This window comes from Chiloscyllium plagiosum, unplaced genomic scaffold (genome assembly GCF_037043375.1).
Source record: "Chiloscyllium plagiosum isolate Xiang-an unplaced genomic scaffold, Cpla_swu_hap1 HiC_scaffold_7, whole genome shotgun sequence".
NCBI classification, from domain to species: Eukaryota; Metazoa; Chordata; class Chondrichthyes; order Orectolobiformes; family Hemiscylliidae; genus Chiloscyllium; species Chiloscyllium plagiosum.
The window spans coordinates 73239242-73261980 of NW_028270145.1; the positions used below are offsets into that span (position 1 = coordinate 73239242).

General features: G+C 42.4%; 1 protein-coding gene across 1 annotated transcript in view; it reads right to left on the reverse strand.

Annotated features, from left to right (window-relative positions):
* Positions 1-22739, reverse strand: part of LOC122551676 (extended synaptotagmin-3-like) — a 142424-nt gene that overhangs the window by 29360 nt on the left and 90325 nt on the right. Inside the window, exon 8 of the mRNA XM_043693985.2 lies at positions 7458-7578. Coding sequence (XP_043549920.2) covers positions 7458-7578 — 121 coding nt within the window. The remainder of the gene's footprint in view (positions 1-7457; positions 7579-22739) is intronic.

Genomic DNA, 22739 nt, shown 5'->3' on the forward strand with positions numbered 1-22739 from the left:
AGCGCAGGTCAGGCAGCATCTAGGGAACAGGAGAATCGACGTTTCGGGCATTAGCCCTTCTTCAGGAATGAGGAAAGTTGGTCCAGCAGGCTAAGATAAAAGATAGGGGGGAGGGACTTGGGGGAGGGGCGTCGGAAATGTGATAGGTGGAAAGAGGTCAAGGTGAGGGTGATAGGTCAGACTGGGGTGGGGGCGGAGAGGTCGGGAAGAAGATTGCAGGTTAGAAAGGCGGTGCTGAATTTGATGGATTTGACTGAGACAGGCTGGGGGGAGGGGAAATGAGGAAACTGGTGAAATCCGAGTTCATCCCTTGTGGTTGGAGGGTTCCTAGCCGGAAGATGAGGCGTTCTTCCTCCAACCGTCGTTTCGCTGTGGTCTGACGATGGAGGAGTCCAAAGACCTGCATATACTTGGTGGAGTGGGAGGGGGAATTGAATTGTTGAGCTACAGGGTGGTTGGGTTGGTTGGTCCGGGTGTCCCAGAGGTGTTCTCTGAAACGCTCCGCAAGTAGCCGGCCTGTCTCCCCAATATAGAGGAGGCCACATCGGGTGCAGAGGATGCAATAGATGATATGTGTGGAGGTACAGGTGAATCTGTGGCGGATATGGAAGTTTCCTTTGGGGCCTTGGAGGGAGGTGAGGGGGGATGTGTGGGCGCAAGTCTCGCACCTCCTGCGGTTGCAGGGGAAGGTGCCGGGAATAGAGGTTGGGTTGGTGGGGGGTGTGGATCTGACGAGGGAGTCACGGAGGGAGTGGTCTTTACGGAATGCTGATAGGGGAGGGGAGGGAAATATATCCTTGGTGGTGGGGTCCGTTTGGAGGTGGCGGAAATGACGGCGGATGATGCGCTGTACATGGAGGTTAGTGGGGTGGTAGGTGAGGACCAGTGGGGTTCTGTCCTGGTGGCGGTTGGAGGGGCGGGGTTCAAGTGCGGAGGAGCGGGAAGTGGAAGAGATGCGGTGGAGGGCATCGTCGACCACGTCGGGGGGGAAATTGCGGTCCTTGAAGAAGGAGGCCATCTGGGTTGTGCGTTTTTGGAACTGGTCCTCCTGGGAGCAGATGCGGCGGAGTCGAAGGAATTGGGAGAATGGGATGGCGTTTTTACAGGGGGCAGGATGGGAGGAGGTGTAGTCCAGGTAGCTGTGGGAGTCGGTCAGTTTGTAGTAGATGTCCGTGTTGATTCGGTCGCCTGAGATAGAAATAGAAAGGTCGAGGAAGGGGAGGGAGGAATCTGAGACTGTCCAGGTGAATTTGAGGTTGGGGTGGAAGGTGTTGGTGAAGTGGATGAACTGTTCAACCTCCTCGTGGGAGCACGAGGCGGCGCCGATACAGTCATCGATGTAGCGGAGGAAAAGGTGGGGGGTGGGGCCAGTGTAGTTGCGGAAGATGGATTGTTCCACATATCCTACGAAGAGGCAGGCATAGCTGGGGCCCATGAGGGTGCCCATGGCTACTCCTTTCGTTTGGAGGAAGTGGGAGGATTGGAAAGAGAAGTTGTTCAGGGTGAGGACCAGTTCAGTCAGTCGAAGGAGGGTGTCAGTGGAAGGGTACTGGTCGGTACGGCGGGAAAGAAAGAAGCGGAGGGCTTTGAGTCCTTCGTGATGGGGGATGGAGGTGTACAGGGACTGGATGTCCATGGTGAAAATAAGGCGTTGGGGACCGGGGAAGCGAAAATCATGGAGCAGGTGGAGGGCATGGGTGGTGTCCCGAACGTAGGTGGGGAGTTCTTGGACTATGGGGGACAGGACGGTGTCAAGGTATGCGGAGATGAGTTCGGTGGGGCAGGAGCAGGCGGAGACAATGGGTCGGCCGGGGCAGTCAGGTTTGTGGATTTTGGGCAGGAGGTAGAAGCGGGAGGTGCGGGGTTGTGGGACTATGAGGTTGGAGGCGGTGGATGGGAGATCCCCCGAGGTGATGAGGTTATGGACGGTCTGGGAGATGATGGTTTGGTGGTGGGGGGTGGGGTCATGGTCAAGGGGGCAGTAGGAGGAGGTATCTGCGAGCTGGCGTTTGGCCTCAGCGGTGTAGATGCGGACTGCCATAGTGTTAAAGGTTTAGATGGAGAGGAATTTCTTAAGTGTGTACAAGACAACTTCCTGATTCAGTATGTGGATGTACCTATTAGAGAAGGTGTAAAACTTGACCTACTCTTGGGAAATAAGGCAGGGCAGTGGGGAGCACTTTGGGGCCAGCGATCATAATTCTATTCGTTTTAAAATAGTGATGAAAAAGGACAGACCAGCTCTAAAAGTTGAAGTTCTAAATTGGAGAATAGGCCAATTTTGACGATATTTGGCAAGAACTTTCAAAAACTGATTGGAGGCAGATGTTCACAGGTAAAGGGACGGCTGGAAAATGGGAAGCCTTCAGAAATGAGATAACAAGAATCCAGAGAAAGTATATTCCTGTCAGGGTGAAAGGGAAGGCTGGTAGCTATAGGGAATGCTGGATGACTAAAGAAATTGAGGGTTTGGTTAAGAAAAAGAAGAAAGCATATGTCCGGTATAGACAGAATAGATCGAGTGAAGAGTATAAAGAAAGTAGGATTATACTTAAGAGGGAAATCAGGAGAGCAAAACAGGGACATGAGATAGTGTTGGCAAATAGAATTAAGGAGAATCCAAAGGGTTTTTACAAATATATTAAAGGACAAAAGGGTAACTAGGGAGAGAATAGGGCCCCTCAAAGATCAGCAAGGCAGCCTTTGTGTGGAGCCGCAGAAAATGGGGGAGATACTAAATGAATATTTTGCATCAGTATTTACTGTGGAAAAGGATATGGAAGATATAGACTGTAGGGAAATAGATGGTGACATCTTGCAAAATGTCCAGATTACAGAGGAGGAAGTGCTGGATGTCTTGAAACAGTTAAAGGTGGATAAATCCCCAGGACCGGATCAGGTGTACCCGAGAACTCTGTGGGAAGCTTGAGAAGTGATTGCTGGGCCTCTTGCTGAGATATTTGTATCATCGATAGTCACAGGTGAGATGCCGGAAGACTGGAGGTTGGCAAATGTCGTGCCACTGTTTAAGAAGGGTGGTAAAGACAAGCCAGGGAACTATAGACCAGTGAGCCTGACCTCGGTGGTGGGCAAGTTGTTGGAGGGAATCCTGAGGGACAGGATGTACATGTATTTGGAAAGGCAAGGACTGATTCAGGATAGTCAACACGGCTTTGTGCGTGGGAAATCATGTCTCGCAAACTTGATTGAGTTTTTTGAAGAAGTAACAAAGAAGATTGATGAGGGCAGAGCAGCAGACGTGATCTAATGGACTTCAGTAAGATGTTCGACAAGGTTCCCCATGGGAGACTGATTAGCAAGGTTAGATCTCATGGAATACAGGGAGAACTAGCCAATTGGATACAGAACTGGCTCAAAGGTAGAAGACAGAGAGTTGTGGTTGAGGGTTGTTTTTCAGACTGGAGGCTTGTGACCAGTGGAGTGCCACAAGGATCTGTGCTGGGCCCTCTACTTTTTGTCATTTGGATGTGATAGATTTGGATGTGAGCATGAGAGGGACAGTTAGTAAGTTTGCAGATGACACCAAAATTGGAGATGTAGTGGACAGCGAAGAGGGTTACCTCAGATTACAACAGGATCTGGACCAGATGGGCCAATGGGCTGAGAAGTGGCAGATGGAGTTTAATTCAGATAAATGTGAGGTGCTGCGTTTTGGGAAAGCAAATCTTAGCAGGACTTATACACTTAAATGGTAAGGTCCTAGGGAGTGTTGCTGAACAAAGAGACCTTGGAGTGCAGGTTCATAGCTCCTTGAAAAGTGGAGTCGCAGGTAGATAGGATAGTGAAGAATGCGTTTGGTATGCTTTCCTTTATTGGTCAGAGTATTGAGTATAGGAGTTGGGAGGTCATGTTGCGGCTGTACAGGACATTGGTAAGACCACTGTTGGAATATTGCATGCAATTCTGGTCTCCTTCCTATCGGAAAGATGTTGTGAAACTTGAAAGGGTTCAGAAAAGATTTACAAGGATGTTGCCAGGATTGGAGGATCTGAGCTACAGGGAGAGGCTGAACAGGCTGGGGCTGTTTTCCCTGGAACGTCAGAGACTGAGGGCTGACCTTATAGAGGTTTACAAAATTATGAGGGGCATGAATAGGATAAATAGACAAAGTCTTTTCCCTGGGACCGGGGAGTCCAGAACTAGAGGGCATAGGTTTAGGGTGAGAGGGGAAAGATATAAAAGAGACATAAGGGGCAACTTTTTCACACAGAGGGTGGTACAGGTATGGAATGAGCTGCTAGAGAATGTGGTGGAGGCTGGTACAATTGCAACATTTAAGAGGCATTTGGATGGGTACATGAGTCGGAAGGGTTTTGAGGGATATGGGCCAGGTGCTGGCAGGTGGGACTAGATTGGGTTGGGAGATCTGGTTGGCATGGACAAGTTGGACCAAAGGGTCTGTTTCCGTGCTGTACATCTCTATGACTCTATAACATCATCACCTACAAGTTCCCATCCAAATCACACATCATCTTGACTTGGAAATATAACACCATTTCTTCAGTCCTACTGTGTCGGAATCCTGGAAATACTGCTTTCACAGCATTGTGAGCCTACCTAGTCTCAGCACATTGAGCTTTTGTGAAGGTTCTGAGCAACAAGAAGGTTTAATGGGTGGAGCATGTGGCATGAAAAGTATAACTTTACTTGGGAGGAAAAAAATGAAGTTCTCTATTATTGAATGGTGCATTCTTTTGAAGGGAGGGAATGCTCAGATGAAGGAGTTGATTGGCAGGATAAACCTGTGATCCTCATGGTCTTGATACACCTTTTAAAAAGTAAAGTGAAGTTTTGTGTGAAAAGGTAGAGAGAACACCAAATTTGAAGAAGTGACGTGTAGCAGAAGGAACACAGATTTTGGAATATGGGAACATATCAATGAATACGTTAGTACAAGAAATGTGTCCTGGATCTTCCATGCTAAGAGCAGAAGGCATGGATGACAATGCTTCCAAGATCACACCCAAGAAAGACCACATTCATCAGATAGGGAAATGTGTGGAGATGACACACCAATGTGAAATCCTAAGAGAGGATTAAAGATGGAGCTAGGATACTGATGCACATGTGTAGAAGTTAGTTGTTCGTGGTGAAGTAGCTAATGGGCTGGATGTTGTGTTGAAGCTGCACTGAACAGATCCCAGACAAGCTCAGCTACCTGACTAATAGCATGACATGAAATGAATAATGTGGACCTGAGATCACGAAACATCTTTTAAACAACTAAGAAACTGACTTCATTGAGAAACCGATTTTAAAAGCGCAATAGTCTGAAGGAACTATGCAAAAAAAAAAAACAGGGATTTTGAGCTTAAATGTTTTTAGTTATTGGTTACAGTAAGAAAAACCTAAAAAGTGAAGTTGTTGTGTTGCTGTTTTCAGCAATTAACTTGATTTTCAAAATTTCTTTTTAAACCTCATTAATCTGAAAGGTAATGTAGCAGATTTTCTTGATGTGCATTGTCGAATGCAGGTCAATAACCAACTTTACGGACCTCAATCTGAACCAGTACATTGTAATATCAGCATTTGAGTTACTATAAGAGATCAAATGATTCCTTAACAACAAAAGCAATCATCATACCCCTGAATCAGTGGTAAGCATCCCTATATAGCTACATGCGTGCGAGACATGCCGCAACACAAACGTAATCAAGATAATCTTTGGATGCCTAAACAATGCTTCTGCTAGCTGGATTACTTTGGAAGCGCCCTGCAGTACTCTCCAATGCACACATCATAGTTCATATTTTCGGTTGCATCAGCACAACCTCACAAGGGCACAGCCCTTCCCATCAGAAAATATTGAAAGTCAATTAATCACCCATGCATATTCTCTTATTGCCTATTTTCTGTGTGCCATCACCTGGCCTAGTGCTCCTTTGCAGTATTATCTCAGTTGATGCCCCATGGCTGGCATAAAGCCGAGAGACCTGGCTTTAAAACTGTACCGTCATGCTGCTGCAATGTGGACTGCTAGGTTGACAGGCAATAACAAAGGCGCTGTAGAGTGGTAGTGGAGAACAATAGTCATCATTTTTTGCATATTCAGGCAACTTGGAGCCACTCCCATGCCCTATAGCAAGTACATTACCAACTCAAAATCTGGAACGTAGATTTCTGGACTGCTGTGAATGCGTGCAAATCCCACAGACTACTGGCATTCTCAGTTGTGGAGGTAGTAGTCTGAATTAATAATCTAATGGAAGCAAACTGGCCTTGCACAGCTTTAATCTGAACTTCCATTATAACACTGAGCCTGAATGATTTCTACTTGGAGTGCAACGGAAGCAGATACCAGCATGCATCCTGTTTAGGTTATAATGGAATTAGCCACCACTTTATTGTGTGGTGTACACCTGCAAAATGTATAATGATGATGTATAATGATGTGTCACATGATTACATACAGCAATCTGGAAACAAAAAGACACGCTATTGGTATGTGAGAGGAGACATTCAACTACTACGCTGTAAATATAAGAATCTTAAAGAAGGCAACTGGGTAGAATTTTGGAGACTAAAGCTACTTAAGTCCACATACCTAATACATTTTCATGATAAAGCCCTCTGTGAAATTGGTGCCAGACTTTACACTTCAACAGTGATCACAGAATTTCTGGCAGGCTTGCCAAGACACCAAATATTTCGGTTTTCCATACACAGTTCCAAAGTGCTCCACTCTGTCCTATGCAGATATAGTGACAGGGAGCTGGGGCTTGCACCACCTCTTCATTCTGCTGCAAGGCCATTTGCAACTGGTGTCTCATCACATGCAGATTGCCTTTCTAAGCTACCCTCTAAAGCATACAGCCTAAGGATCTGAGTTCGTTGCTGTAACTAATGGTGCTTCTTTATCATTCATCTCTTCTTCCTCTACTATTTCTCCTACACCATTACCCGGCTTGGATCCAGTTCTCATGTCTCCTGCATTTCAGTTAGTCAAGGGTAAGATTTTGGCAGTGGGAGCAGGAAGAAACACATCCTTAATAGTCTACAGCTTGTACCTCAGAAAAGATTGAGGCACGAGAGTGAAGCAGGTTTCAACTCCATTGTCAGCCATGCCCTCAGTCGTAGCCACTGGTGAATACCGATCTCCTTGCACATAGAGATACAACCTGCTTGGTTTCTCATTGGTTAGGTGCAACTCGTGCCACTTAGGTTAATCAGACATCACAATCTTTATGCCTGTTTTTGGTCCCATCCTACCTTCAGCGAGTGTACAAATGAACACCCTCACAAATCTTGCATATGGGAGAAGGTGCTGAGGGTGAAGAAAATCACCCAACAACCTATTTAGTCCAGTAAAAAGTAGTAAACTAGATTAAGATGTTTATAGAGGATTCAGAAATATTTCAAATTCTCAATATACCATATTTAACAAGCTCAAAGACTAAACGACTAGTCAGATGTATTTACCAACACTAGTTACTTACGTGTGGTAAAGGAAACCGTAGCTGAGAAACATTGACACCATTAATTAGTGGGCAGGTGAATCTATTAGGCAAGACCATGTAGGAAGCAATAGTATCAATAATCTTTGTGTCTGACAATTCACTGAAAAGAAGAAAAACAGCTTTTAGAAATGGAAAAAAAGCAAAATCAAATGTGAACAGTGCACTATTTTAGTATTCCCATCACAAGAACTAGTGAGCAATAAGTCACCTTTTACATTTTGTCACCTCTCAAACCTTTCCCAGAACACCATTCTTGAATCCTTCAATCAAGTTTGCATTCCTATTGCAGTACTGAAAAATGTGTAGCAATTTCAAAATCAACATTTGAAACTGAGTATTATCCACCTCAACCTGCATGTAGCCTTTGACATTGTTGCTAACATCCTCCTCTCCAATGCCTTTCTCCTGCCGTTCAGATGGATGGTCTACTCGCACTAGGTCACTTTTTAGTAAAATTGTATCCAGACAATCATCTACAATGACCTCTCCCAGTGCTGTGTTATTACTTCTGATTGTGCAAGCAGGCACAGCTTATTATGATGGAAAGATGGAGCATTGCGAATGATCATCAACTGGTCCAGTAATATTTTAAAGAAAAAGAGTAAATGGTTTCTTCACTCTGGCACAACTCTTGCACCAAATATGGTAATTCACAACCCTCAGCATATATTCTGCTCACCAGAAATTGTGATTCTATTGGCCTTGCAAAAAACAGGATCTTTCAGTTGCTCTCCCCACAACAGTCATGAAAATGCTGAATTTGTACCACAAATACAAAGTAAACTCATTACATGAAGTTCAGGCAGCTATTTCATAGCTATTTCCTGTTTAAGAGCTGATTAACAGCCTTGAAAGATTAATACAACATTAAGAAGCTTTTCAACTTTTCTTCTTTCCCTCAATCCATCTTTCTTTCACAGTTTCTCTTGCTGTATCTAAATTTAACTCTAACTTAACCATTTCCAACCCTGTCATCACCAAGGTCCCCAGCTTCACTAGACAAACTGAAGCTTCAGCAATTTGCAGCACAAAAATAATGAAGTATGCTAGAAAGATTCAACTCATGGGGCCTTGTACCAATTATTAAACATATACATGCTTCATGTTAATCAATCTCCTGCTTCACCTTAACCACTTTGCATATAAATATATTTCTCCACGAATAGTTGCTTCTAGTATAGAACTTGAGTATTGCAAAAACAAAATCTGAAGCTTTGTCAATAATAATGCCAATACAATTTTTTGTAATGTAGAAAACAAAACAGCCAATTTGTGCATAATGCTAATAGAATGTGGTGCTAATCATCTTACTTTAAAAAAATATATAGTGGCGTGGGTTAAGGGATAAATATTGGACAGGGAGCTGATGAGATCTTCCTTGCTCTTCTTCAAAGCCACAATGGTGTGTTTGATTTTCATCTGCCCTCTCAACTGGATGTAATATTGAATATGACTGATAATTTGACAACAGTATTTTGGCAGTGCCATTTGTATGTAAACTGTCTTATTGCACTTCTGAGAAGGATACAAAAACCATATTGGCAATACTTCGTTAAATTCTAATTATTGTCGAATTATTTGATCAAATATATTCTCACTCAGGATCTGAACATTTCTCATTTTAACCAGAAGATGGCAGTATTTATCACCAATCAGTAAAGCATGTGCCACCTCAACTTTGTACCAATAGCTTCACTTCAACTTCAAAACCATAGAATCCCTACATTGTATAAACAGGCCATTTGGCCCATCCAGTCCATACCGACCCTCCAAACAGCATCCCACACAATCTCTAACTCTGCATTTCAATGGCGAATCCACCTAATCGGCACATTTTTGGATTGTGGGAGGAAACCCACACAGACACGGGGAGAATGTGCAAACTCCACACAGTCACCCAAGGGCGGAATTGAACTCAGGTCCCTGTGCTGTAAGGCAGCAGTGCTAACGATTGAACCATCATTCTGCCCCTTGGAGCATCATTTATTGCAAGATACATTTTCAATTTCTTATAACAAATATTTTGGCCTTGCTTATTGGCGTTGTCAATTAATACCAAGCATTGGGATGTTTTACACTGTGTACTCAAAGTGCTTCAAATCATTTCCAGCATTTTCACAGCAAACACTTGGAGTAGGCTTTCGACCCATCAAATCGGAGGTAAATTCAAACTCTTGTTTTAAAGTTAATGCAATGTATGCTATTAAAAACTAAATAACGAGGGAGATTAGTGAGATCTCTGAATTACTAGTTGAGCCAAGAGCTAAGTTGCACTGGGCCATAAAATTAAAGAGGTAATTGCATGGCTCAAAGACTGATATGGGAAAAAATGGTGTGAATTCATAGAATATTGGCACCAATACTAGGGCAGCAGGGAACTGTTCCAATGGGAGGGGCTCCATTCTAATCACATGGGGATCAGATTCATGCAGAATCGCAGAAATAGGGCTGTTGATAGGGCTTTAATCTGAATAGCGGGGGGGTTGTCAATTTCATAGATGATTATAAACATTGAAGATAAAGGAGAAGGTACAATTGCAGGGCTGATTGTTACCCGAAAATTCAAGAAGGGACAGAATGTGTGAATGTCATACAGTACCAAGGAACCATAGAAGTGTAGGGAAATTAGATTATAGAACAAACTTAAAGGCTTTATACCTTTTTGCACAATTCAGGATAAGGGAGATGAACTGACAGTGCAAATTGAGATAAATATGATGTCATAACCAACATGGTTACCAGGAGATCAAAACTAGGAATTTATCGTTCAGGAAACGTGGGAGGGTTTGAAAAGGTGGTGGGTTAGCACTGTTAATACAAAATAAAACGAGGACAGTTACGAGAGATGATCTGGGATCAGATGATGTAGAATTCATTTGGGTGGAAGGAAAGAAAAAAGTAACGGAAAGAAGACATTGGTAGGAGTAGTGTATGTGCCCCCAAACTGTAGCCACTCAGCGGGAAAGGCTAAAAATCAACAAATAATAGGAGCATGTGAAAAGAATAGAACAATAATTATGGGTGGATTTAATCTTCGTGTTGATTGAGTTAATCAAATCAGAAAGGGTAGCTATGACAACAAATTCATAGAGTACATTAGAGATCATTTCCCAGAGCAATATGTTATTGAGCCAACTGGGGAGCAGGCTCTTGGATCTGGAAATGGGTAATGAGACAAGTATAATAAATTAACTCAGAGTAAAACATCGCCTAGAAGGTAGTGAACATAACATGATGAATATATTATTCAGTGAAAAACTTGGATCAGATACAACTGTGCAAACTTTAAATTAAGGGAATTACAATGATTTAGCTAAAGTGAACAGGATAGATAGATTAGCAGGAATGACAATAAGCAAGCAGTGGCAAATATTTATGATATTTCATGAGTCTCAGCAAACATCCAATCTAGTAAGGAAAGATAAACTAATCATGGCTAACCAAGGAAGTTATGGTGAGTATTACGTTGAAAGAAAAAGTATCCAAGGAGGTGAATGTCAGTGATAGCCACTAAGACTGGAATAAATTCTTAATCCAGCAAAGGAGGAATAAAAAGATAATAAAGTCAGAAAATCAACCAGGAGGGCAAAATAGTGAGGAATAGAAAAAAATACTGATAAGGAGAGCTTCCTTAAAATATACGAACCATAGGCCCCTTAGAAAATTAATCTGGGGAGATAGTTATGGAGACCAAGGAGATGGTAGAGGAATTGAAACAGATATTTTGCATCAGTCTTTACGGTAGAAGATATTTTAAACATCCCATTCATACTAAATAATATAGGGAGTAATTAAGGAGCATTACCATCAGTAAAGTAGTAGTATTCGACAAACTAATGGGAATAAAGGCAGATAAATCCCCTAGTCCTGATGGCTTGCATCCTAGGAACCTAAAAGTAGTACCTGAAGAAATAATGGATGCATTGGTTTTACTTTATCAAAAACCATTGGATTCTGTAGTAGTATCAGAGGATTGGAAAACTGCAAATGTGACACACTGATTCAAACAGTGAGGGAAGCAAGAAGTGAGTAATCATAAGCCTAACATCTATTATTGGAAGAGTATGGAGACCAATTATTAAGGAAATAACAGCAGAACAATTTGAAAATCATAGCCTAATTAAGCAGAGTCAGAATGGCTCCATGAAAGGGAAATTGTGCCTGGCTATTAGAATTTTTTGAGAAAGTCACAACCAGAATGAATAAAGTGGAATCAGATGATGTAATATACTTGGACTTCAGAAGGTGTTCACCAAGGTAACTCAAAATGTTAAGAAATAGGAGCCACTGTGTTGAGGTAATATATTGGCACAAATAGAGAATTGGCTCATGAGAGGTGATGTCATGGAAACATTTTGAATTCTTAAGGGGTATGACAGAGTAAATGCGGAGAGGTTGTTTTTCCTCATGGGAGAGTCTAGTACCAGATGGCATCGCCTCAGAGTAAAAGGGGTGCCAATTTAAGACCAAGATGAGGAGGCATTTCTTCTCTCATAGTTTTGAGTGCCTATGGAACTCTTTGTCACAGAGAACTGTGGGGTTGAATCCTTGTTTATATTTAAGAGGGAGAGACAGATAGATTCTTGATCAGTACTGGAATCAAGGGTTACAGGGAAAGGATAGAAGTGGACGTGAAGAATGGATTAGCTGTAACCCTATTGAATGGCGGAGCAGGCTCGAGGGGTTAAACAACCTATTCCTACTTCTTACGGTCTTATGGAGCTTGAAGGCAAGAGCCTGAACCCACATAGACTGAAGGAAAAGCTTGAAGTTCTTTTTTCGTTCGTAAAGGACATATATCATCTACTGGTGGCAGGACAATTGCGAGAGAACCTTAGTAAATGTACAGAAAGGAATGGACATTCAACATGGATCTGTAATTGGCATGTTAACTTATGCAACTTTAAGAATATGGCCAAGAATGTAGGGAATTTAGTATTTGTACTGGAAAGAAAGACTGATGAAATACCAAAATAAATATAGTGAAGTTTATAACTTGTGTCAAACTAGGTAACTTGTATCACTATTTTAACTACTTAGGCAGCTTTCTTGCATTACAAAAGGTTAACCTCCTAAGGCTGAAGGGCACATGGAAGCTGAGGCTCAAGTGTCTTTTATACCCAGTTAGAGGAGGAGCATTTTCTGCAGAACCTGAAACTCATACTCATAAAAATGAGACAAAATTATATAAGTGAAAGCTGTTGATGTAACTCATTTTCAGAAAGTGAACTTGCAAACAGTTAGACAGCAAATGAGAAGTTTTCATTTTCATCTCCTAGACATTTCACTTCCTGAAAATTAGTTGAGTGAGTCTCCTGCTCATAACAGGATCTATTAATTTTCATCTCGTGCAGTGTAGATGCAAGCAGTATGGATAGGTCAAATATAGAAAGTAGAATAAAATAATAAGTGAAGGCTTCTGGGAAATGTCCTAGACAGCCATATTTGATGACCTTCTCCACTCTTGTTCCATGTAAACATATGATTTTGGCATAACTGTATGAATGCATGAAAGGTAGATCAGACATAAAAGTGGAATTTGGAACTCAGTCAGATTAATCATAGTTTGAATGGCATGACAGATGATCAAAAAGCTGAATGGCAGATATTTGCTCCTAAATCCCATGTTCCTATTTTCAGTACGTGAATAGAAAGCAACAAGGAAGGGGGAAGGAAACTGTTGGAAATGGATAAGCTAGGGCAGTGGGAACAACTAAATGAAGTAATACATCAGAGAAAGAAAATGTAAAAACGTAATCATTACTGAAAAGTAGAAGCAAAGAATTACTTAATATGTAAATATACAGGTCACAAAAAAATGACTGTGCCAAGAAACACAATCATAAGAGACAATGTGAAATTCTGGGGTTATATAAAGATACAAAAGCATATTGGTTGGCATTTTGTCACCAAGAATACAACAAGATAGCAGATTGAGAAAATACATTTTGAAGACAAATGAGGAACATGAGGATTGTACAAAAGTGAAACAGTAAACATTAAAAGGCAAAAATCTAACAAGAAAATGTGTTCAAAATTTCAAAGAGATGGAGTAAGTAAAAAGCCAAAACTAACCTTGGTCAGTTAATAAAAAGTGGGAATAAATTTTAAAGATTCCTACAAGGACAGATGGGGCAGATGAAATACTTCATTCATACAATTGGATATCATAAAGTGAAACGCATCATTAGAGGTACTTTAAATTACTTACTGTGTGGAAACAGGTCCTTGAGCCCAACAAGTCCACACGGACTCTCCGAAGAGCAACCCACCCAGACCCATTCCCTTACAATTACCCCTTCACCTAACACTACGGGCAATTTAGCACGACCAATTCACCTAACATGCACATTTTTGGACTGTGGAAAGAAACCAGAGCACCCGGTGGAAACCCACACAGACACTGGGAGAATGTGCAAACTCCACACAGATATTTGCCTGAGGTGAGAATTGAACCCGGGTCTCTGGCGCTGTGAGGAAGCAGTGCTAACCACTGTGCCACCGTGCCGCCACATATTATTGATGTCAAGTCAATCATCATAATAAGATGGAATTAAAAATAATTAAAACAGATACATAGTAAAAATATATGGAAAAATAGCAAGAAAATAGAATTGGTACAAGCAAGATGGGCCAAATAGTAAGTGGTGATGTGACAATGCTGTTCCTTTAACAAAGTAATGTTGTCCTTGGTTTTTTTCAAAGTGGGTTGGAAAAGGCAGAGTGTCTAGGTGAAGGCCATTTTGATGATAGCTCACAGATACTGCCTAAGGCAACAAGCAGTGTAAATGCTTTCAGGTAGTCTTTTTTTCAGAAAACAGTTGTACAATGAAAGGGGAGTGGCTAGTTCTCCCATAGAACATTACAGCACAGTACAGGCCCTTCGGCCCTCGATGTTGCACCGACCTGTGGAACCAATCTGAAGCCCATCTATCCTATACAATTCCATTTTCATCCATATGTTTAGCAATGACCATTTAAATGCCCTTAAAGTTGGCAAGTCTATTACTGTTGCAGGAAAGGAATTCCATGCCCTTACTACTCTCTGAATAAAGAAACTACCTCTGACATCTGTACTATATCTATCACCCTTCAATTTAAAGCTACGAACCCTCATGCTAGCCATCACCATTCGAGGAAAGAGGTTCTCGCTGTCCATCCGATCTAATCCTCTGATTATATGGTCTCAATTAAGTCACCTCTCAACCTTCGTCTCTACAATAAAAACAGGCTCAAGTCCTCAGCCTTTCCTCATAAGACCTTCTCTCCATACCAGGCAACATCCTAGTTGCCTCCTCTGAACCCTTTCCAAACCTTTCACATCCTTCCTATAATGCGGTGACCAGAACTGTACACAATACTCCAAATGCAGCTGCACTAGAGTTTTGTACAGCTGCAATATGACCTCATGGCTCTGAAACATAACCCCTATACCAAAAAAAAAGCTAACACACCACATGCTTTCGTAACGACCTTATCAACCTGGGTGGCAACTTTCAGAGATATACATGGTCACCGAGATCTCTGATCATTTACACTACCAAGTGTCTTAACATTAGCCCAGTACTCCTTATTCCAGTTGCTCCTTCCAAAGTGAATAACCTCACACTTTTCTGCATTAAACTCCATTTGCCATTTCTCAGCCCAGCTCTGCAGTTTATTTCTGTCCCTCTGTAGCCTGCAAAATCCTTCAGCACAATCAACAACTCTACCAACCTTAGTGCCAACCGCAAATTTACTAATCCATCCTTCTACAACTTCATCCAGGTCATTCAAAAAAACAAAACAGATGCTTGTGGTACACCACTAGTAACTGAACTCCAGGATGAACATTTCCCATCAACTATCACCCTCTGTCTTCTTTCAGCTATCCAAACCACTACATCACCGTCAATCCCATTCTGTGCAACAGCCTACCTTGGGAACCTCATCAAATGCTTTACTGAAATCCATATGCACCACATCAACCGCTTTGCCCTCATTTGGTCACCTTCTCAAAGAACTCAATAAGATTTGAGGCACGATCTACCCTTCAAAAAACCGTGTTGACTATCCCTAATCAACTTATTCCTTTCTAGATGATTATAAATCCTCTCTCTTTTAACCTTTTACAACACTTTATCCACAACCGATTCTTGAAGAAGGGCTTATGCCCGAAACGGCGATTCTCCTGCTCCTTGGATGCTGCCTGACCTGCGGCGCTTTTTCAGCAACACATTTTTCAGCTCCACAACCGAAGTAAGGCTCACTGGTCTATAATTACCAGAGTTGTCTCTACTCCCCTTCTTAAACAAGGGGACAACATTTGCAATCCTCCAGTCTTCTGGCACTATCCCTGTAGACAATGATGACATAAAGATCAAAGCCAAAGTTTCTGCAATCTCCTCCCTGCCTTACCAGAGAATCCTGAGATAAATCCCATCTGGCCCAGGGAACTTATCTATTTTCACACTTTCCAGAATCGCTAACCCCTCCTCCTTGTGAGCCTCAATCCCGTCTAGTCCATTAGCCTGTATCTCAGTATTCTCCTCAACAACATTCTGGATTAGTGGTGCTGGAAGAGCACAGCAGTTCAGGCAGCATCCAAAGAGCTTCGAAATTGACGTTTCTGGCAAAAGCCCTTCATCAGGAATAAAGGCAAATGAAGGGCTTTTGCCCGAAACGTCGATTTCAAAGCTCCTTGGATGCTGCCTGAACTGCTGTGCTCTTCCAGCACCACTAATCCAGAATCTGGTTTCCAGCATCTGCTGTCATCGTTTTTACCTCCTCAACAACTTTGCCAATATTCACACTGGAAAAACACAAAAAATATTCATTCAGCGCTTCCTCTAATCTTCATGGACTCCACGTACAACCTCCCACTACTGTCCTTGATTGACTAGATTAAGATTAGGGACATTCTTTAATTCCTGATATACCTATCCCAGTTCAGGGATTTTTCTAGTATGATTTAGTATTCAGCTGGTGGCTGAGAGAAACAGCTGTAGTGGAAAAGGTTCCAGGTTTTAGCCAATCATCCATGGCTAATCCTCCCTACAATCTCTCTGTCCTGTAAGAACCTGTCTTTGAATTTATCTTTTTACTAAGGGATGTGTTTATGGGATGTTGCAGGAAATCAGAACAATTCTTTGTTAGGTTGCAGGGATATCGTGTCGGTCAGGTTTTCAAATAATAGGTCTTTTGCTTGTGTTTCATTTGATAGTCTGTAAACAAATTCTATTTTGTTTAAAACTGAATAGTTTGACCACCTGCATCACACCTGTAATATCCACCTTACAGCTGCTTAAAAATAACTTGAGAAGTTAGGTTTTGGGCTACCTTCTCGAAATGTTTTGAGGGGGTCTGGCCTGGTCTATAACAATGTTTTGATATTCTACACTGCCACCCAATCTCCCACTTTAAGAACTGTGCATCTCCACTAAAGTCATAAATAGAAATGTCTGTTGCCTGACAAAATAAATTAATGATTGAAACAAATGAAAGAAGGAAAACAAATGTATAATTAAGAATATTTAGAGTCAGGCTTCTTGGGCAACAGTACAATAGTAATGGTGTAATGGATGTAATGGTGTTACAGTTAAATAAAGGTAATTATGAGGGCATAAGAGAAGAACTGACTAAAATAGACTGGAAGCAGAGCCTAGAAGGGAAGACAGTAGAGCAAAAATGGCAGGAGTTTGTGGGTAAAATTGAGGACACTGTACAGAGGTTCATCCCCAAGAAGAGAAAGATTATCCGGGGAGGGATTAGACAGCCATGGCTGACAAAGGAAGTCAGGAAATCTATCAAAGAAAAAGAGAGAGCCTATAAAGTGGCCAAGAGCACTGGGAAATCAGAAGATTGGGAAGGCTATAAAAACAAACAGAGGATAACAAAGAGAGAAATAAGGAAGGAGAGGATCAAATATGAAGGTAGGCTAGCCAGTAATATTAGAAATGATAGTAAAAGTGTCTTTCAATACATAAGAGACAAACGACAGGCAAGAGTAGCCATTGGGCCACTTCAAACTGATGCTGGAAGCCTAGTGATGGGAGATAAGGAAATAGCAGGAGAACTTAATAAGCACTTTGCGTCAGTCTTCACAGTGGAAGACATGAGTAATATCCCAACAATTAAAGGGAGTCAGGGGGCTGAGTTGAGGATGGTTGCCATTACAAAAGAGAAAGTGCTAGAAAAGCTAAAACGTCTTAAAATTGATAAATCTCCTGGCCCTGATGGGTTACATCCTAGAGTTCTGAGGGAGGTGGCTGAGGAAATAGCGGAGGCGTTGGTTGCGATCTTTCAAAAGTCACTGGAGTCGGGGAAAGTCCCGGATGATTGGAAGATCGCTGTTGTAAGCCCTTGTTCAAGAAAGGATCAAGGCAAAAGATGGAAAATTATAGGCCAATTAGCCTAACCTCAGTTGTTGGTAAAATTCTAGAATCCATCATTAAGGATGAGGTTTCTAAATTCTTGGAAGAGCAGGGTCGGATTAGAACAAGTCAACATGGATTTAGTAAGGGGAGGTCGTGCCTGACAAACCTGTTGGAGTTCTTTGAAGAGGTGACAAGTAGGTTAGACCGGGGAAACCCAGTGGATGTGGTCTACCTAGACTTCCAAAAGGCCTTTGATAAATTGCCACACGGGAGGCTGCTGAGCAAGGTGAGGGCCCATGGTGTTCGAGGTGAGCTACTGGTATGGATTGAGGATTGGCTGTCTGACAGAAGGCAGAGAGTTGGGATAAAAGGTTCTTTTTCGGAATGGCAGCCGGTGACAAGCAGTGTCCCGCAGGGTTCAGTGTTGGGGCCGCAGCTGTTCACATTATATATTAATGATCTGGATGAAGGGACTGGGGCATTCTAGTGAAGTTTGCCGATGATACAAAGTTAGGTGGACAGGCAGGTAGTACTGAGGAAGTGGGGAGGCTGCAGAAGGATTTAGACAGTTTGGAGGAGTGGTCCAGGAAATGGCTGATGGAATTCAATGTAAGCAAATGCGAGGTCTTGCACTTTGGAAAAAAAATAGAAGCATAGATTACTTTCTAAACGGTAAGAAAATTTGTAAAGCCAAAGCACACAGGGATCTGGGAGTGCTAGTTGAGGATTCTCTAAAGGTAAACATGCAGGTTGAGTCCGTGATTAAGAAAGCGAATGCAATGTTGTCAATTATCTCAAGAGGGTTGGAATATAAAAGCACTGTTGTGCTACTGAGACTTTATAAAGCTCTGGTTAGGCCCCATTTGGAGTACTGTGTCCAGTTTTGGTCCCCACACCTCAGGAAGGACATACTGGCACTGGAGCGTGTCCAGCGGAGATTCACACGGATGATCCCTGGAATGGTAGGTCTAACATATGAGGAACAGCTGAGGATCCTGGGATTGTATTCATTGGAGTTTAGAAGATTAAGGGGAGATTGAATAGAAACTTACAAGATAATACATGGCTTGGAGAGGGTGGACGCTAGGAAATTGTTTCCATTAGGCGAGGAGACTAGGGCCCGTGGACACAGCCTTAGAATTAGAGGGAGTAAATTCAGAACAGAAATGCGGAGACATTTCTTCAGCCAGAGAGTGGTGGGCCTGTGGAATTCATTGCCACAGAGTGCAGTGGAGGCTGAGATGCTAAATGTCTTCAAGGCAGAAATTGATAAATTCTTGATGTCACAAGGAATTAAGGGCTACGGGGAGAATGCGGGTAAGTGGAGTTGAAATGCCCATCGGCCATGATTGAATGGCGGAGTGGACTCGATGGGCCAAATGGCCTTACTTCCGCTCCTATGTCTTATGGTCTTATGGACTGAGGCCTGTTTTTTAAATTGACAATGGCACATGACCTGAAGTGAGATAATACTGTACAACTAATCTGACATCACTATTGTCTTTATTATTTTTCAGCTCTCTTACTTGCAAAGCCCATTTAAAGAAAGCATACATAAAAATATTATGTTTATAATAATTGAAATTTTAATGCTTGTAATTCAAAGTATGTAATTGATCATTAATTCCTCACTGAGATACAAGCTGTCTGTGGCTGGACAAAGCATACATTTCTAATGAATTAGAGCTCATTTAACTCAAGTTACAAGTACAGCTAAACATTAAACCTCCAATACATATCAACTCAGTTATGGACTTGCCGTATATTGTGGAATAAAAGAGAGTTCCTCAATTACCTTAATGTTATTATGATGTTTATACAAAATTAAAGTGTAAACAGTGGTGTCTCTGCAGAATATTGCTGAAAGTGCAAAGTTACTTAATGAATATTTTATCAGCAAAACATTGCATAGATTTTTCTTTAATAGCAAGGGTTTCAAATTTCACTGCACTCTGTAGAGCACTTTCACAAATTTCACAGCAGTTTGTATATTCTAATAACCCTGTTACATATTTTGTTTAATGTCATACAGCTTATCAGAGTAACTAGGAGAGGAGTAATAAATTAGGAAGGAGGAAAGCACCACAGAAAGAGAAGACCAAAAGACATAGGAGCAGAAATTAGGCCATTCAGCCTATTGACTCTGGTCCGCCATTCAATCATGGCTGATAAGTTTCTCAACTCCACTTTCCTGCTTTCTCCCCATAACCCTTGATACTCAAGAACCTATCTATTTCAGTCTTTAATATACTCAATGACCTGGCCTCCAAAACCTTCTGTGGCAATGAATACTACAGATTCACCACTTTCTGGCTGAAAAAGGTGTCTCCTTATCTCCATTCTAATGGGTCTTCCCTTTACTCTAAGGCTATGCTCTCGGGTCCTAGTCTCTCCTAGGAATGGAGACATCTTCCCAACATCTACTCTGCCCAGGCCATTGGGTATTCTGTATATTTCAATTAGATCTTCCCCTCATCCTTCTAAACTCCATTGAATATAAACCCAGAGTCCTCAAACTTTCCTCATATGTTAAGCTTTTCATTCCTGGGACCATTCTCGTGAATCTCCTCTGAAAACGCTCCAGAGCCAGTACATCCTTCCTGAGGTATGGGACACAACACTGTAAATGTGGTCTGACCAAAGCCTTATTAGATTAGATTAGATTACATTACAGCGTGGAAACAGGCCCTTCGGCCCAACAAGTCCACACCGACCCGCCGAAGCGCAACCCACCCATACCTCCACATTCACCCCTTACCTAACACTACGGGCAATTTAGCATGGCCAATTCACCTGACCCTGCACATCTTTGTGACTGTGGGAGGAAACCGGAGCACCCGGAGGAAACCCACGCAGACACGGGGAGAACGTGCAAACTCCACACAGTCAGTCGCCTGAGGCGGGAATTGAACCCGGGTCTCTGGCGCTGTGAGGCAGCAGTGCTAACCACTATGCCACCGTGCCGCCCACAAACGTGGGCCTCAGACGTACATCACCATTTTTATATTCAAGTCCTCTCAAAATAAGTGCCATCACTGCATTTGCTTTCCTAACTACTGATGAAACCTGCAAGTCTTTGTAAGCTTCCCAATCCTCTGGTTTCCCACTGCCCTTTGCTATATTATGTGCTTTCTCTTTTGCTTTTTATGCTATTCCTGACTTTCCTAGTCAGCCACGGTTGCCTCATCCTCCCTATACCCTGTTTTCCTCCTTAGGATGAACCTCTGCTGTGTCTCCTGAATTGCTCCCAGAAATTCTTGCCTTTGTTGTTCCACAGTCTTTCCTGCTAGGCTTCTCTCCCAGGCAATTCTACCCAGCTCCTCCCTCACGCATCTGTAGTTGTCTTAATTCAGCTGTAATACTGTTACGTCTGATTCTATCTTCTCTCTCTCAAATTTTAGAGTAAGTTCAATCCTATTATGATCACTGCCTCCTGAGGGTTTCTTTACCTTAAGCTCCCTTAAAATTTCTGCCTCATTGCACAACACTAAATCCAGTATTACCTGTTCCCTAGTGGACTCCACCACAAGCGGATCCAAAAAGCCATCTCGTAGACATTGCACAAATTCCTTTTCTTGCAATCTACTATCAACCGGATATTCCCAGTCCACCTGCATATTGAAATCCCCCATGGTCACTGTAACTTTGTCTTTCCTACACATCTTTTCTATCTCCTGGTATATCTTGCACCCCACTTCCTGACTACTGTTTGGAGGCCTGTACATAACTATGTTTTTTTTTTAACCTTTGTGGTTCCTCAATTCTACCAAACAGATTCTACACCATCTGACCTCCTTCCACCTATCGCATTTCCAATGCCCCTCCACCAAGTCCCTCCTCCCTACCTTTTATCTTAGCCTGCTGGACACACTTTCCTCATTCCTGAAGAAGGGCTCATGCCCGAAACGTCGATTCTCCTGCTCCTTGGATGCTGCCTGACCTGCTGCGCTTTTCCAGCAACACATTTTCAGCTCTACACCATCTGACCCTCCTTTGTTTCTTACTACTGAAATAATTTCATTTCTTACTAATAAGGCAATCCCAGCCCCTTAGACCACCTGCCTATCTTTTCGATAGGATGTATATCTTTGAATGCTCACCTCCCAATCCTGATCCTGTTGTAGCCACGTCTCTGTGATACCCACTATGTCATACCTGCCATTTTTGATCTGCAATACAAGCTCATTTACCTTTTCCTTATACTGTGTGTATTCACATATAACACTTTCAGTATTAACCTCCTGTATTAACTGTCCCTCTTCTCATTGTCATTCGTTTGTCCAGTGTGCTTGAAGTTTGATTGCTACACCATGTCCTACTTCTGTCTGTGCTGGAGATTTTAATAACCTCTCCTGAGTTCTGCACTCTTACCTGCTACTTTAATTTGGGTTTTCTAATTTCTCTTTTAACTGACACCTCTCCCCTCCCCAATCCTCTACATTTAATTTAATGCCTTGTCTACAGCCCTAGTTATGCAATTCACCAGGACGCTGGTTCCAGCACAGTTCAGATGAAGACTGTCCCATCGGAACAGGTCCCTTCTTCCCAGAACTGGTTCAATTGTCCCATGAATTCAAACCCATTTCTCCCACACCTATCTCTTAGCCACACAATAACCTGCTTAATCTTATTGACCCTTTGCCAATTAGCTTGTGGCTCAAGTCATAATTGAAAGATTACCACCGTTCTGCTTCTGCTTTCTAATTTAGCTCATAGCTGTTCATACTTCCTAATCAGAACCTCTGCCCTAGTTGTATCTATATTGTTGGTACCTACATTGACCACGACCACTGGATCTTTACCCTCCCACTCCAAGCTCCTCTGCAGTCCAGATGAGATATTCCGAACCCAAGCACCAGGCAGGCAATACAACCTTCAGGACTCTCGATCCTGGTCACACAGAACA